At 43.8% G+C, this 16,484-nt stretch overlaps 1 protein-coding gene across 1 annotated transcript in view; it reads left to right on the top strand.

The window, feature by feature from the left end:
- Nucleotides 1-14,847, top strand: part of LOC143296301 (glycogen phosphorylase, muscle form-like) — a 27,375-nt gene extending 12,528 nt beyond the window's left edge. The window contains exons 10-19 of the mRNA XM_076608152.1: nucleotides 1,659-1,805; nucleotides 2,465-2,628; nucleotides 3,747-3,861; nucleotides 4,997-5,098; nucleotides 6,155-6,367; nucleotides 7,508-7,729; nucleotides 9,895-10,022; nucleotides 10,822-10,965; nucleotides 11,545-11,611; nucleotides 14,686-14,847. Coding sequence (XP_076464267.1) covers nucleotides 1,659-1,805; nucleotides 2,465-2,628; nucleotides 3,747-3,861; nucleotides 4,997-5,098; nucleotides 6,155-6,367; nucleotides 7,508-7,729; nucleotides 9,895-10,022; nucleotides 10,822-10,965; nucleotides 11,545-11,611; nucleotides 14,686-14,847 — 1,464 coding nt within the window. The remainder of the gene's footprint in view (nucleotides 1-1,658; nucleotides 1,806-2,464; nucleotides 2,629-3,746; nucleotides 3,862-4,996; nucleotides 5,099-6,154; nucleotides 6,368-7,507; nucleotides 7,730-9,894; nucleotides 10,023-10,821; nucleotides 10,966-11,544; nucleotides 11,612-14,685) is intronic.
- Nucleotides 14,848-16,484: the final 1,637 nt, after the last annotated feature.

Raw genomic sequence — 16,484 nt, forward strand, 5'->3', positions numbered from 1 at the left:
TATCTATCTCCCTCACTCCCTCCGTCCCTCCCCACCTGCCTTCCACCCTTTCGATCCCTTTCTCTCCCTCTCTCTCTCTCTTTCTCTCTCCCTCTCTCTAGGTCTCGTATCGTTTATTTATTTATAGTCTGTTCATCTAAGATGATGGTAATAGAAGTCTCTTTATGTCTGTCTGTTTCCATGTGTATGACATACCAAAGTCAAGCCGACTTAAAAGTTGGTGGGGTTTTTTTTTTCAGAATGTGCATTACATAAGTAATGATCGCTTTTAAAAGTTTTTTCTCTTTTTTTTTCTTTTTGTATAATGCCATATATGAAGAAAAGGGAGAATCAAAGTGGATAATGTTGACATGTCGGTTCCATGCTGCCCTCAAGTTCCACGTTGTCATAGTGTCACTGTATATGTATGTGTATATGGTACATAGATCGACACTTAAAGTATTCAGTGACAAGATTCGGACTTTGTAGTTCTCAAATTGCAGAAGAATTCCAGTTCCGGTAAAGAACACATAACGGAGATGATCTGCTTTACAAACTCTGCAGTAAGGAGAAAGAAAATGAAATGCTTTTCGTCCTAGGCTGTTCCGCTCTGCATGATTAAAGAACAAAGTATATGTCACAAAAATTCGATAGATTCGCCCTCAGTCAGCTTACGTTAACGTTACTCATGGCATCTGGGCATGAACAGACCATAAGTCATTTGTCAATCTATTTATTCAAAGCGTTCAGAATGCGATCTGCTCTAATGTCTTAAAACACTGAGTAAAGTTTGTTTATTGATGACATGGTCGTGTTCTGTTCCTGTTCTTTGTAAAATGATCACGCGTTTCAGATCAGTTCTGATGTCTTGAAACACCGAACCAAGTTTGTTTACTGATGATATGACCGGTGTTGTTGTTGTTGTTGTATTTTTGTTAATGATGATGTGTGTTTATACCCCTCCATGAAAGGACACTGGCCTATACTGTATGGTATGTGGGTGTGATCCGGGTGGTGGTGTTGTATTTTTGTTAACGATGACGTGTTTGCATAAGGGGACACTGGCCTATACTGTATGGTATGTGGGTGTGATCCGGGTGTTGTTGTATTTTTGTTAATGATGATGTGTGTTTATACCCCTCCATGAAAGGACACTGGCCTGTAAGTGGGTGTGATCCGGGTGTTGTTGTATTTTTGTTAATGATGATGTGTGTTTATACCCCTCCATGAAAGGACACTGGCCTATACTGTATGGTATGTGGGTGTGATCCGGGTGGTGGTGTTGTATTTTTGTTAACGATGACGTGTTTGCATCCCTCCATAAGGGGACACTGGCCTATACTGTATGGTAAGTGGGTGTGATCCGGGTGTTGTTTTTTTGTTAATGATGATGTGTTTGCACCCCTCCATAAGGGGACACTGGCTGTTACTGTAATGTGTGTGGGTTTTGTTTTGTTTTTTGTTCGCATAGAGTTGGCTTCATCAAGATTTTTTTGTGTATTTATCTCTTTTTTTCTTTTTCTTTTTCTCAAGGCCTGACTAAGCGCGTTGGGTTACGCTGCTGGTCAGGCATCTGCTTGGCAGATGTGGTGTAGCGTATATAGATTTGACCGAACGCAGTAACGCCTCCTTGAGCTTACTGATACTGATACTGATAGTGTGTGTGGGTGTGATGCAAGGCCTGGGACATCACGGTGCAGACGTGTGCCTACACCAACCACACCGTGCTGCCAGAGGCTCTAGAGTGCTGGCCAGTGCACATGCTGGAGAGGACCCTGCCCCGACACTTGAAGATCATCTTCGACATCAACCACCAGCTTCTCTCGGTCAGTGTTCCAATTGAAAAAAAAAATGAAAGGGCTTCAAGGTCTGATTCACCGCGTTGGGTTTATGTAAAGGTCAGGCATCTGCTTGTGTGTGTGTGTGTGTGTGTGTGTGTGTGTGTGTGTGTGTGTGTGTGTGTGTGTGTTTACAGCAAATGTGGTGTGGCGTATATGGATCTGCCCGCACGCTCTGACATCTCTTTGAGACTGAAACAAACTCTTTTTTTTCAAAACTTATTGATAACGTTTTGTTGAAAAGATGAAGTGTTTCAAGTAACCATTGTAACAAGATGCATGGTGGTGGTGATGTTTTGTTTTGTTTTGTTTTTTTCTCTCAGAAAGTGGAATGTGTGTTTGAAGTAACAACAATGATAAGACGTTTGATGTGATTCTTTCTTTGCTCTTTTGCTTTTTGTTTTGAGAGGGATGGGGGAAGAGTCTTTTTTTTAACTGTTTATTTGAAATTTGTTATTGTTTTGTTTGGATTATTTCTTCTTCATTGTTGGGGTTGGTGTTGTTGTTTAAAAAGCGGAAAAATAACTGTAGTAACAAGGTGTGGAACACATTTCTTCTTCTTCTTTTTTTTGTTTATAAATAAAATCGATACTGTGCCCGCAGTAACGATAGTAACAGTACGTGTGGTGTTTCCTCGTGTTTTGCAGAAAGTGGATCTGAGATGGCCCGGGGACGTGGACCGTCGCCGCCGGATGTCCCTGGTGATCGAGGGACCCAACAGACGGGTCAACATGGCGCACCTGGCCATTGAGGGGGCCCACGCTGTCAATGGGGTGGCTGCCATCCACTCCCAGATCGTCAAGGACAAAGTGTGAGTAACCATCACTGCCATCACTGCCTGATCGTCAGAGATAAAGTGTAACAATCACCAACATCACTCCCATAAAGTTAGCGGTAAAGAGTGAGTAACAGTCACCATCATCACTACTCCCTTACCGTCAGCGATGATAAAGTATGAGTAGTATGGGTAACCATCACTATAATCACTCCATGATCGACAGAGATAACGTGAAAGTACCACCATCATCACTCCCAGATCGCCAGATATAAAATGTGAGTAGCCATCATTATTATTGTTACTCCCAGATTGTCAGAGTTGAACTGTGAGTAATCATTTTCACTACCAGATCATCCGCGATAAACCGTGAGTAATCATTATCATCATCATCATCACTCACAGATCGTCAGAGATAAACTGAATTACCATTACCATTATCACTCGGACCTCGTCAGAGATATGGTGTGAGTGACCACCTCCGTTATCTCTTCACACGGTTTGTCAGAGATAAAGTGTGAGTTTCTGTCACCATTATCACTCCCAGATCGTCAAAAATTAGGAAATTATCACATTCATAATACACTCACTGATCACCAGAAGTGTGTGTAAAGAACACCCATCAAATAAGGTCATTGCTAAAGGGAAATAATCCGGTTTATTGTCCATTGCTGGGCACTAAACGGATTTGTGACGGACAAGAGATGGTTTGAGGAAACTTCAAATGGTGAGGATTCTCTGATTCTGGATTCATGCAATAAAAAGTTCCCTTCGCTCAGACTGGAGAGTTTCAACTTACTTGTATATTTCAATGGTTTATCATCACCTTCATCAGCAAAACTGATGCAAGGACAGTCCTGGCTTGGAAAGAGTAAGAGTGGAATCAGCTAACAGCAGCACAGGCGCTCGACCGCGGTGTTGCAACTGACTGTAATAAATTGCAGGGAGTTCCAGACCAGTGTCCCGGTTGAAGCTTGGGCTTTCTCGTCATGATTTGGACGTCGTCTTTTACCTTTCAAAAAAAAGTATTTATCATTTTTACCGCCGAATTTTGTTGTTGTTGTTGTCTGGTGTGTGTGTGTGTGTGTGTGTGTGTGTGTGTGTGTGTGTGTGTACTATTCAGCACAATGGACACTATGCCGACGGTGTTTCAGGTTCCGGGACTACGCGGAGCTGTACCCTGGACGCTTCCAGAACAAAACCAATGGCATCACACCCCGCCGCTGGTTGCTGTTGTGCAACCCCAATCTGGCTGATGTCATTTCCGAGGTAAGCGAACGTTCCCCCTTCTTCTTCTTCTGCGTTCACTCGTATGCACACGAGTGGGCTTTTACGTGTATGACCGTTTTTACCCCGCCATGTAGGCAGCCATACTCCGTTTTCGGGGGTGTGCATGCTGGGTATGTTCTTGTTTCCATAACCCACCGAACGCTGACATGGATTACAGGATCTTTAACGTGCGTATTTGATCTTCTGCTTGCATATACACACGAAGGGGGTTCAGGCACTAGCAGGTCTGCACATATGTTGACCTGGGAGATCGTAAAAATCTCCACCCTTTACCCACCAGGCGCCGTCACCGTGATTCGAACCCGGGACCCTCAGATCGAAAGTCCAACGCTTTAACCATTCGGCTATGGCGCCCGTCGAACGTTCCCCCAAAGCGTATCATTCTGGTATGATGGTTGATGTCATGTACGTTGGCCCATGTTTGCACATGTCTCTTATGATGGTCGTATTTTTAATTTTGTTCATTGACTCTGCAAACTGATTATGTTTGTGGCAGTCGTACATTTCGTCCGTGGGCTCTGGAAATGTTAGGCCACGCATTCTGCAAATCAACCACACACTAGTCGTTTGGATGATTCCAGACGGCAAGCTGTGGACATATAGATATTTACCTTCTTTCCCCAGTTTTAAAGATCTATCTTTGTTGCATAATGGTGACAGTTTGTAACTTTTCTGTATTGGTCTTATGCCTGGTGGGTAATGTAATGAATGTAAATTTGTCTCTGCATGCCGGGACGCGCTGAAAATCTTCTTTCGAGTTCGGGGTTCATACAGACTCATGGAAGTCTGGAAAAGTCTTTGGAAAACGGGAAGACCATTTCCAGGGCTGAAAAAGTTATGGAAATGAATGTTTTATCCTGAAAGGTCTGAAACAGTCTTGGAAGTGTCCCTGACACCTTTCACCAAATCTATACACAGATTTTGCTCGCGAAAAAAAAAAAATCACGTGATAATGTATCTCCAATGTTTGCGTATCCTGTTAGCCAGAATGAACACTGCTTAGCAAAACGTTTAGTATGGAAAGAAATGAGCGAATCACACACACACACACACACACACACACACACACACAAAGGGCGGTGTGTTGAGGGCCCAGTGGTCGCGGTGTGTGCAGAGGATCGGACAGGGATGGATCACCAACCTGGAACAGCTGCGGGGCCTGGAACGTTTCGGCCAGGAGAACAGACTGCTGCACGCCATCATGAAGGTCAAACAGGTCAGTGGTCTTCTTCTTCTTCTCGTCGTCGTCGTCCTCCTCCTCCTCCTCCTCCTTCTTCTCCTCTTCCTCCTCCGTCTTCTTCTTCTCTTTCTCTTTCTTTCTTCTCCTCCTCTTTCTACTTCTCCTCCTCCTCCTTTCCTTCTGCAACTCCCACGTTCTCTTGTACGTGTGAGTGAGCCTTTACGTGTATGACCATTTTTACTCTGCCATGTAGGCATCCATACTCCCGTTTTCGGGCGGGTTGTATGCTGGGTGAACGTATGTTACTGCTTCCATAACTCACGGAACGCTGACATAGGCTACATGAGTATTTGATACTCTATTTCTGTATATACAGATCAGTGCTGAAGGGCAGAGAGGGCAGTTGCTATTTCCGTTTCGGTTACAAAGATGTGCCAAAGCACACGGACTGATCCATACACGATAGAGCACATCTGCTGTTTCAAAAGCAAAAGGTGTAAAATGCCTGACCTTTGCATAAACCCATTGCGTTGGTCAGGCTTTTAGAGACTACCTCAGGTTTGTGTAAAACAAAGTAAAATGAAATGTAAAAATAATAATTAAACAAAATAGCAAAAAAAAAAAGCCACAGAAAAAGAAATCTACTATCCTTACACACTGCAAAGTTTCATCGTGACGGCGGTGAATAATAGAGACAGACAGACAGACTGACTGATGTTAAATACATGAAAAGCAACACAAAATGAAATATTGATAACTGATTATAGGTATGTATATTTCTCTGTCTACATGTGTATATTTTTTTTTCCTGTCAAAGTAGATTATTTATATAATTTTGCCAGAGACAATCCTTGTGTTGCCGTTGGTTCTTTTATGTGCGCTAGGTGCATGCTACACACGGCACCAAGGTTTATCGTCTCATCCGCTTGTCTAGCATCCATACCACCAGTCAAGTAAGGTCTAGCAGAGGAGAGGGATAAAATACTAGTGAGCGTGTATGATTCGATCCCATGCTCTCAGATTCTCTCGCTCCCTGGTTTGGACGCGTTTCCACCGGGCCACCTCTCACTCTACTAGTGTTCTTATGTGCAGGAAAACAAGGAAAAGCTGGCCACCTTCATCGAAAGAAACTACGGCGTTTCCGTCAACGTGGATTCGATGTTTGACATCCAGGTCAAACGCATCCACGAATACAAGCGTCAGCTGCTGAACGTGTTGCACGTGATAACACTGTACAACCGCCTCAAAGGTCACCGTGTGCAGAAAGAGGACTTCACTCCTCGCACGGTCATGATAGGAGGAAAGGTAGACAGACCCATACGTTGTTCTCAGTCTTGATCTTTTTTTCTTTTTTTTCACGTATGTAAACGAAGCGAGTCTGTGTAATGACCCGGTGTTTCGGTTGTCTATGTATTTGTGTGTATATGTATGTCTGTGTGTCCATGGTAAACTTTAACATATTCATTTTCTCTGGTAATAGTTTGTCAACTGAGACCAAATTTAGCCTATAAATAGCAGAAAAAATGAGTTCCTTCCACACGTTCTAATTATAATGACACTGTTCTGGGAAGGACAGATTTTTTCTCCCCCCCCAAACCGTTACTGTTGCACTGTATGTTGTTCTTATTGACAACACGTAGCATTTCAGTGTGACGTGCTGATATACTGATTATTAGTTGTCGTTTTATATATTTTGTTGTTGATGTTGTCCAAATAGAAACTTATTTTGCTCAGTATGGCAATTATGTTTTACGCGCACATCTCTAAAAATGCAACGTAATTATCCTTTCTAATGGGACGTAATTATAGATAAAGGGAAATGATCTTCCTAAAACGGAGCTCGCTTACCTAAAACGTCACATTTTAGAATATTACTTTTGGGTATCGAAAGGCTTTAGTGTTTTACACTCAGTTTGAAGGTCTTACATAATCTAGTTTCGCCCAAGTGGTATTTTTTGGTAAAATACGATATCGAACACAATTTGATAAATGATTTTATTGGAAAGGATTTATGCATAGTCCAATGGAAAAACTTGCTGAATTATGTCCGTCCACGAATGACCATTAAAATCAGCTGATTTTTTTTTCATTTTGCCGAGAACGGTGCCTTCAAAGCACAGTTATATTTTCCTCGAACTGCGATAGCGCGTTTGAAGTCCTTGCCTCTCTTATTAATATATGTATTTAACTGTGTTAAATATTCATTAACTCTTGTTCTGTTCATTTAGGTAAAGTTCTAACGTTCAGATGCTGTGATGTGGGCAGCTGAACGATCATCATTATTATTTCTGTTGTTGCTATCAGTATGATTATTATTACTGATCATAACCATCATCATCATCATTATCATCGTCATCATCATCCACTACAATATCATTCAGTAAGCACACCGTGGAGAAGAGGCAGAACGTTCCGCATGAAGACCAACGTTCATGTGCTGTGCAGGCTGCTCCAGGCTACCACATGGCCAAGATGATCATCAAGCTGATCAACAGCGTGGCGGACAGGATCAACAACGACCCCGAGGTGGGGGACCTCCTCAAGGTCGTCTTCCTGGAGAACTACGGCGTCACCCTGGCTCAGAAGATCATCCCTGCGGCCGACCTCAGCGAGCAGATCTCCATGGCGGGCACTGAGGCTTCCGGGACGGGCAATATGAAGTTCATGGTGTGTAGCTCTCTTCTTGCTGTTGTTGAGTGACAGGCAGTACAGCCATTTACAGTGCGTAGTTCTCAAGACCTGACTAAGCGCGCTGGGTTACGCTGCTGCTCAGGCATCTGCTTGGCAGATGACGTGGTGTAGCGTATATGAATTTGTCCGAACACACTGACGCCTCCTTGAGTAACTAATCTGAACTGAACTTCTTGTTGTTGATCGACAGACAGTGCAACCATTTATGGTGCGTAGTTCTCTTCTAGTTGTTGTTGAGTGACGTGCACTCCAGCCATTTACAGTGCGTAGTTCTCTTCTAGTTGTTGTTGAGTGACGTGCACTCCAGCCATTTACAATGCGTAGTTCTCTTCTAGTTGTTGTTGAGTGACGTGCACTCCAGCCACTTACAGTGCGTAGTTCTCTTCTTGTTGTTGAGTGACAGACAGTACAGCCAGTTACAGTGCAAAATTCTCTTCTTGTTTTCGTTGCTGTTGAGTGCGTAGTTATTCTTCTTCTTCTTGTTGAGCGACAGACAATACAGCCATTTACATTGCATAGTTTTCTTCTTCATCTTCTTCTTCTTGCGTGACAGACAGTACAGCCATTTACAGTGCATAGTTTCCTTCTTCTTATTGTTGAGAGACATACAATACAGCCATTTACAGTGCGTAGTTCTTTTCTTCTTCTTCTTCTTGAGTGACAGTACAGCCATTTACAGTGCGTAGTTCTTTTCTTCTTGTTGTTGAGTGAGAGACAGTACAGCCATTTACAGTGCGTAGTTCTCTTCTTCTTCTTGTTGAGAGACAGACAGTACAGCCGTTTACAGTGCATAGTTTCCTTCTTCTTATTGTTGAGAGACAGACAATACAGCCATTTACAGTGCGTAGTTCTTTTCTTCTTCTTCTTCTTGAGTGACAGACAGTACAGCCATTTACAGTGCGTAGTTTTCTTGTTCTTCTTCTTGTTGAGAGACAGACAGTACAGCCATTTACAGTGCGTAGTTCTCTTCTTCTTGTTGGTGCGTAGTTCCGCTGTCGCAGGTGTGCAGCTGCAACAATTTTATGGTGTGTAATTACATTGTTACTGACGTACAGATACAGCCATTTATGGTGTGTGATTATCTTTTCACTGACTTACACATGCACCTATCTCATAATGCTTCTTTCAAGATTTGGTCGTGATGTGTTTACATATTTATTTATTTTTGTTTAGTTACTGCATTCCTGTTTTTTATCATTTATTTCATACAAACCCAGAGTAGGCACTCAAGGCCTGACAAAGCGTGTTGGGTTTATTTGTATTTGTATTTGTATTTCTTTTTATCATAACAGATTTTTCTGTGTGAAATTCGGGTTGCTCTTCCCAGGGAGAGCGCGTCGCAATACTATAGCGCCACCCCCTTTTTTTTCTTTTTTTTTCCTGCGTGCAGTTTTGTTTTTTTCCTATCGAAATGGATTTATCTGCAGAATTTTGCCAGGAACAACCCTTTTGTTGCCGTGGGTTCTTTTACGTGCGCTAAGTGCATGCTGCACACGGGACCTCGATTTATCGTCTCATTCGAATGAGTAGCGTCCAGACTACCACTCAAGGTCTAGTGGAGGGGGAGAAAATATCGGCGGCTGAGCCGTGAGTAGCGCACTCAGATTCTCTCGCTTCCTAGGTGGACACGTTACCTCTAGGTCATCACTGCACTCAAATGCGAACATATGTCAGTCATCTGTTGTTGTTTGTTGTTTTGTTTTTGTTGTTTTTTTTAACAGATGTGGTGAAGCGTACATGAATCGGGCAGCATCCTTTTAAACCTCCTTCAAACTGAAATTCAAACTGGTTGATTACCTTAATATTCGTTGTAGACTGAAGCGTTTCTGAATGCTGGTACCTCCTTAAAGCTGGAATTGATTTAAAACTGGTCGGTTTGAAATTCAAACTGGTTGATTACCATAATATTCGTTGTAGACTGAACTGTTTCTGAATGCTGGTACCTCCTTAAAGCTGAAATTAATTTAAAACTGGTCGATGATCTTAATTTCCGTAACAGACTGAACCATTTCTGAATGCTGGCACCTCCTTGATTAATGCTGAAATTCAAACTGGTCGTCGATTACCGTGATTTTCGTCGCAGACTTGAACCATTTGTGAATGCTGTTCCCTGATGTAGTTGTCTTGTTTCTGTCCGCTAGCTGAACGGAGCCCTGACGATCGGCACTCTGGATGGTGCCAACGTGGAAATGCTGGAGGAGATGGGGAGCGACAACATCTTCATCTTCGGCATGAATGTTGGAGAAGTGGAGGAGCTGAAACAGAAAGGGTAGGTATGCCTTCTGGCGAGGGTCCTTGAGGGTCGATAGTGAACAGCCCACAACATGGGAACTGGGTTCTGGATACCAGGTGTAATAATCAAAAGAGAAAAATGAATTTCTTACAGAGTTCGTCAATATCCGTTACTTCTGTTTTGTAGTCTTTCAGCCATGTCATTGTCATCAAGTCAGAAGTCTTGATTTTTTTTTCTGACACTGACAGGCTCTCAAAATACGAAACGTGGTGAGCTGAGTGTAAGGAGTGTCCTGTGTCTTTGTTGTAGATTTCCAACAGTGATTTATGTTAGACTGACGTGCTGAGTGGACTTGTAGCCAAAGGCCGCCTCCCTCCACTGTCAGACTCCATGTTTTGTATGTCTGTGAGACGTACATAACGTAATAGTGTGTGGGGGGGGGGGGGGGAGGAGAGGGGGGTCTGTCTGTCTGTATGTATGTATGTCTGTATGTGTGTGTGTCTGTGTGTGTGAATTTATTTACAGGTTTGTGTATGTGGAGAATGATGCCTGAGCATAAACGTTTGTAGGTTTAGGTTTGGCCTGGGTATCTGTGAGACTGCACATTGTTGCACGTGCACTATGCATCTGTGTGTGTGTGTGTGTGTGTGTGTGTGGCTTAAAACAGATGTGTTGTAGCGTATATATATATATATATATATATATATAGATATATATAGATATATATATATATTCATACACGGATCAGTCCTCAATGTATTGACACCTTGAAAAACTTCTAAAAGACTTGTGATGTCGGGTGGGTCTGTGTCTGTGTCTGTGTGTGTGTGTGCAGCTACAATCCTCGCCACTACTACCACAGCGACGAGGAGCTCCGACAGTGTCTGGACCAGATCAACTCGGACTACTACTCCCCTGGTGAACACCACCTCTTCTCCGATCTCTACCACTCCCTGCTGTCACATCACAACGCGGACAGGTCGGTGGGCGTGGGTGGGCATGTCAGGCTGACCTTTCTTCTTCGTGGGGGTCATTGTCGTGGTGTGTGTGTGTGTGTGTGTGTGTGTGTGTTTGAGTGTGTGTGTTTGACTCTGTGTGTGGGGGGGGGAGGATGTGTTTGTGTGTGTGTGTGTGTGTGTGTGTGTGTGTGTGTGTGTGTGTGCGTGCGTGTGCGTGCGTGCGAGTGTGTGTGTATATATATATATATATATATTTATTTATATATATGTGTGTGTGTGTGTGTTTGAGTGTGTGTGTGTGTGTGTGTGTGTGTGTGTGTGTGTGTGTGTGTGTGTGTGTTTACGTGCGTGTATGTGTGCGCGTACGCCTGTCAATGAATGTGTGTGTGTGGGGGGGGGGCATGCGTGTGTGCGTGTGTGTGCGTGTGTGTGTGTGTACATGCCACAGACTTAACAGTCAAATATTCTTTTTGACAGGCATATTTGATTTTTTTACTTTTTTTTTTTTTTTTTTTTTTTTTTGTCGTTGATTCATATTCAGAAACTGGAGAGTAATTCCCAACAATCTGATGATTCAGTCGTTATTTTCTTCTGCCCAGGTACTGCCTGCTGGCTGATTACAGGTCTTATGTCAATTCTCAGGAAGCAGTGGCCAAACTCTACCAGGTGAGTCGATCGATATGGATTTTTCTATTTGTATTTCTTTTTATCGCAACAGATTTCTCTGTGTGAAATTTGGGCTGCTCTCCCCAGGGAGAGCGCGTCGCTACACTACAGCGCCACCTTTTTTCTTTTTTTTTTTTTTCTCCTGCGTGCAGTTTGATTTGTTTTTCCTATCGAAGTGGATTTTTCTACAGAATTTTGCCAGGAACAACCCTTTTGTTGCCGTGGGTTCTTTTACGTGCTGCACACGGGACCTCGGTTTATCGTCTCATCCGAATGACTAGCGTCCAGACCACTACTCAAGGTCTAGTGGAGGGGGAGAAGATATCGGCGGCCGAGCCGTGATTCGAACCAGTGCGCTCAGATTCTCTCGCTTCCTAGGCGGACGCGTTACCTCTAGGCCTTGGATGTAGGCTACGTATTAGCAACTCTTTCAAACCGGGACTTTGAACACATCTCTTTCCAAAACAGCCCATCACTCTCCGCCTTCGTTTGGTTCACAGTAGTATTGCCTTCTATTGGTCTACATGCGTTTGTAAGTCTGTCCTTTTATCCCTGTGGTTCAGAGTTATGCAGGCGCGTGGGAACAAAAACGTGAGTGGAAGCGCTGGATGTCATTTGTCCCCGCACAAGATTCAGTCCTACATAGATATATTACTGTTTTTATTTATTATCGATAAATGTATTTAAACTTCCAAACAAGACCAGCCGCCGTGGCGAAGTGGTTAGCGTCGCGGACTGACGGCTGGAAGGACGCGGGTTCGAATCCCAGCGGAGGTGGGTTTTTCGGCCCGTGGCCGGCTCCTACCCAGAGTTGAGTGTGCTGTGGGCTTAAATGGGGAGACTGGGACCACCAAGTCGAGTGTCATCCACTTCAAGGATGCGTCTTTGGGTGTGTTGCTCAAATTACCTGACCAACACTGCAAGTGTCTGTATCTCTCGGGCCTGGTTAACGCCGGGATATCATTATGACAGGAAGCGTAGAGTACAGCCTTGTCACGCAGTCCCAAACCAAAATGGACCTCCATAGCAACATCGTCATCATCATCGTCATCCCCCTCCTTCATCGTCATCAATAGAAACAAAATAGTCTCAAAGTCTGTGGCCTTTCATGCCCTGCTCTCATGGTGACCTCAGTTTCGATACCCCTCCACTTCCGTGCTTGGGGTGAGTCCTGTCAATGTCGTCAGTGTCGGCAGATTCATATAGGGCTGTTGTTTGAGGGACGTGGTGGCGGTCTCCACTCTGGGAGGGACGCTCACTCAGTCTGGCTCCGCGACTAACGACATTATTGTCGTTAGTAGGGGGCTTAATAGGTGGTGTCCTAAGAACGTTAAAACAGAACAGGCACCACTGAACACCACCGAAGTGACTCAGCAGTAGTGCAGGGTCTCCTCTGGTGTGTGGCCTCCTGGCGACCTAACATCGATGGTTCCCTGTGGACTGCCGACGGTGGAACTACGACGGAAGAACCTGGGTGTGGCCGTGTATGGTGGAATCTAAATGAGTAGCGTGGGAGTAATGTTACTGAAACGGTACAGATGACGGGGCAGCAAAAAAACAACAACAACAACAACAACAAAAAAAAAAAAACAAAAAAAAAAACTTCCAAACAAGACCAGTAATCTTCCTATCTAGATACAATGCCACAAAACTTTAGTTAGTGCTGCTTGTTTTTGTGTGATCTTCGTTCGATCTTTTGTATGTCTTAACCAGACAGTTGGTGTGGCCATTGTATACCACCAAAAAAATCTAATAAATTTTTTTTTTTTTTAAGAGAGAGAGAAAAGAAGAGCGCTATACCAAACGTGATTTATATTTGTATTAGTTACATGGAATATGTAACATTTACATATGCACCCATGGAATTTCCTGAAATAAACACATCTTGCCTTGTCTTGTCTTCTTTAATTGACACCTATCCACAACTGTGAATTTAGACGAAAATCCAAACCATCCAATCCATCCCCTTACCCACCCCACCCCACCCATTGACACCACCTTGGAACTGAGACTTAGACTTAGCAGGATGAACGGAGAGCGGGCAGTGCCTGCTGGGGCTAGGCTGTTGTTATCGTGGTCTTTGCGAAAGTGTTTTTTTTTTTTTTTTTTTTTTTTGTGCATCGCGCACGGTCAGATTGGACAATTTGTTATTTAGTGTCATGATACTGTACCATGTCAAACTGATAGAAACTAGGCCTATCGGTTTGCTCTGCTCTGCTCTGGCCAAATTTCGCGCGGTTGACAGTGAAAAGACGCCCGTCTGGCTTTGTCCGGCCAATCAAACGCCTCTCTCTCTGTCTGTCTGTCTGTCTGTCTGTCTCTCTCTGTGTCTCTGTCTCAGTCTTTCTGTCTCTCTTCTTTTCCCTCTCTCTGAATTGAAGTTTACGTCGTAAAGTAATCTATCAAGTTTGTGCCACTTCTGATGACACGTGTATAACTTTGCTGAGTTTAGTTAAATATCCGTGTGTTATCTATCTGCTGTGTACCCCACTTAGCTTAGTGTATATCGCTTGACAAAGTATGATATTTGTCTTGGTTTTCTTTCTCTTCTTCCGACTTCTCAAATGTGGATTGTTTGTTTTTTCTGACGCCCTTTCACATGAAGGGCAATGGCCAATAATACGAATAAAACCATTTATTCATTCTTAACGCCCAATCGAGCTATATAATTATGTGACCTGGTTGGAGATATAATTTGACAACAACAAAAAACACGCTAGAGAATCGACAGACAGACAGAAAATACGAAAAAAAAACAGCCGTATGAAGAGCATAGGAACAGGAGTCATGATGGCTGCTGTAAAAAGAGGGCGCTAGTCAGGGGGGGGCAAAGGGGAGGTTACCTACTTCCGGGGAGGTTATCGGCCGTAGCTACTTTCGTTTTCTCCGCACAGGCGGATAGTAGTTTGCACAGGACAGGAATGTCAGACCCCTGCCGGAGTCTGCACTAGTGGGTCACGGTTAAGTATGTATAATTAAACGTAATTTTAGATGGAAAATTTCCTTTTATTCATTCTTAACTGAAGCGAAACTGACGTGTGTTGTATATACGTGTGTGTTCCCCCAACCACCAGAACCCCATGGAGTGGGCACGGAAGTGCCTGGCCAACATCGCCTCCTCGGGCAAGTTCTCCAGTGACCGCACCATCAGGGAGTACGCCCGGGACATCTGGAACGTACAGCCCACCACCCGCGTGCTGCCCGCGCCCTCCGAGGAACGGCTGTCCAGTAAATAAGTCCTCACTTCTTCTTCGCCTTCACCAGTACAGTGACAAGGGATGATCCTACAAGGGTTTGAGCCTTCAAAAGGGGGGGGCAGGGGATATATATATATATATATATATATATACATATCTGTGTCTGTGTGTGTGTATAGATAGATAGATAGATACACCCGGGGTGAGACTGCAAGGGACAGTGTATATATACCCGGGTTGAGACTGCAAGGGACAGTATATGCAGGGGCACGTGTATGTGTGTGTGAGCCGGGGTCAGCTTCCAACGGACAGTGTATACCTTCCTGGAGTGAGACTGCAAGGGACAAGGTATATATACCCGGGTTGAGACTGCAAGGGACAGTATATGCAGGGGTACGTGTATGTGTGTGTGTGTATGAGCAGGGGTCAGCTTCCAAGTGACAGTGTATACCTACCCGGGGGTATGACTGCAAGGGACAGTGTATGCAGGGGCACGTGTGTGTGTGTGTGTGTGTGTGTGTGTGTGTAAGAGAAAGAGAGAGAGAGACAGGGTGAGTCTGCAAGGTTCAGGGTACCTACCCGGGATGAGCCTGAAAAGACAACGGTGCATGTGTGTGTGTGTGTGTGTGTGTGTGTGTGTGTGTGTGTGTGTACGCGTGCGCGCGTGCGTGTTAGTGTGAATGTGTGAATGTGTGTGTGTGCGTGCGTGCGTGCGTTCTGGACACATCGGTCGAAAGGGGGCAACCTTCTACACACATATATAGCATGTCATTACTTCAGTGTATCCCAAGAGACTGACCAAATCAGTTCTACAAGGGTTAAGATGTGGTGGTGTGTTATTTGGACAACCAAGAAGATAATGTGTACCTTTTCGAATGTAGAACCGAAACAGATTTTTTTTTTTTATCCTTACAAACAAGTTCTGTTCCCCCAATTTTCCATTTTACTGGAAGCAAAAATCAACAAACCCAAGCATATTGTAAACGAGAGGGGAAAAAATTGATATTCATACATACATCCTTGTTAAATGTATATTAGCCCAAAGAAAGAATTTTAACACAAAAAAAACACAGTGAACAGCAAAAGGATGAACCAGAATTTTGGTCAGTGCGTGTCGTGTTTTGTTGACCAGAACACACGTAACTTGATTCCGTATACTTACGTGTGTGGGGGGGGAGGGGGGGGACGGGTATGTATGAATGTATGCTTGAACGTATTCTTGTATATATGGTACGCATTGTGTTTATGTGTGTGTGTGATTTGCTAGCGACATTTTGATGTGTACATACAAGTTTGTAATGTGTTATTATCATCAATATCATGTGTTTTGAAAAGTGCCCAGAGGAGTTTACAGGATATAGTGCTATTTGAATATCCATCATTATTGATATCATTATCATTATTGTTGATGATGATGTTGTTGTTGTTGTCTTCTTCTTTTCTTAAACTGTGGAGAAGGCGTCACAACAGCACAGCACCACTTTTTTTCTTCTGTCTGCAAGTGTATTTGTTTTACTATCTAAGTTGATTTTTAAATACAGAAAATTGCCAGGGACAACATTTTCGTTTCGTTGGGGGGGGGGGGGGGGGGGAGGGCGCGGGGACGGGGGGGGGGTTGCGTTTCGTGAGTTCTTTTGCGTGCATGGTGCACGTGGAAACATTTGGTTTATCGTCTC

Source organism: Babylonia areolata, chromosome 21 (genome assembly GCF_041734735.1).
Source record: "Babylonia areolata isolate BAREFJ2019XMU chromosome 21, ASM4173473v1, whole genome shotgun sequence".
NCBI lineage: Eukaryota > Metazoa > Mollusca > Gastropoda > Neogastropoda > Buccinidae > Babylonia > Babylonia areolata.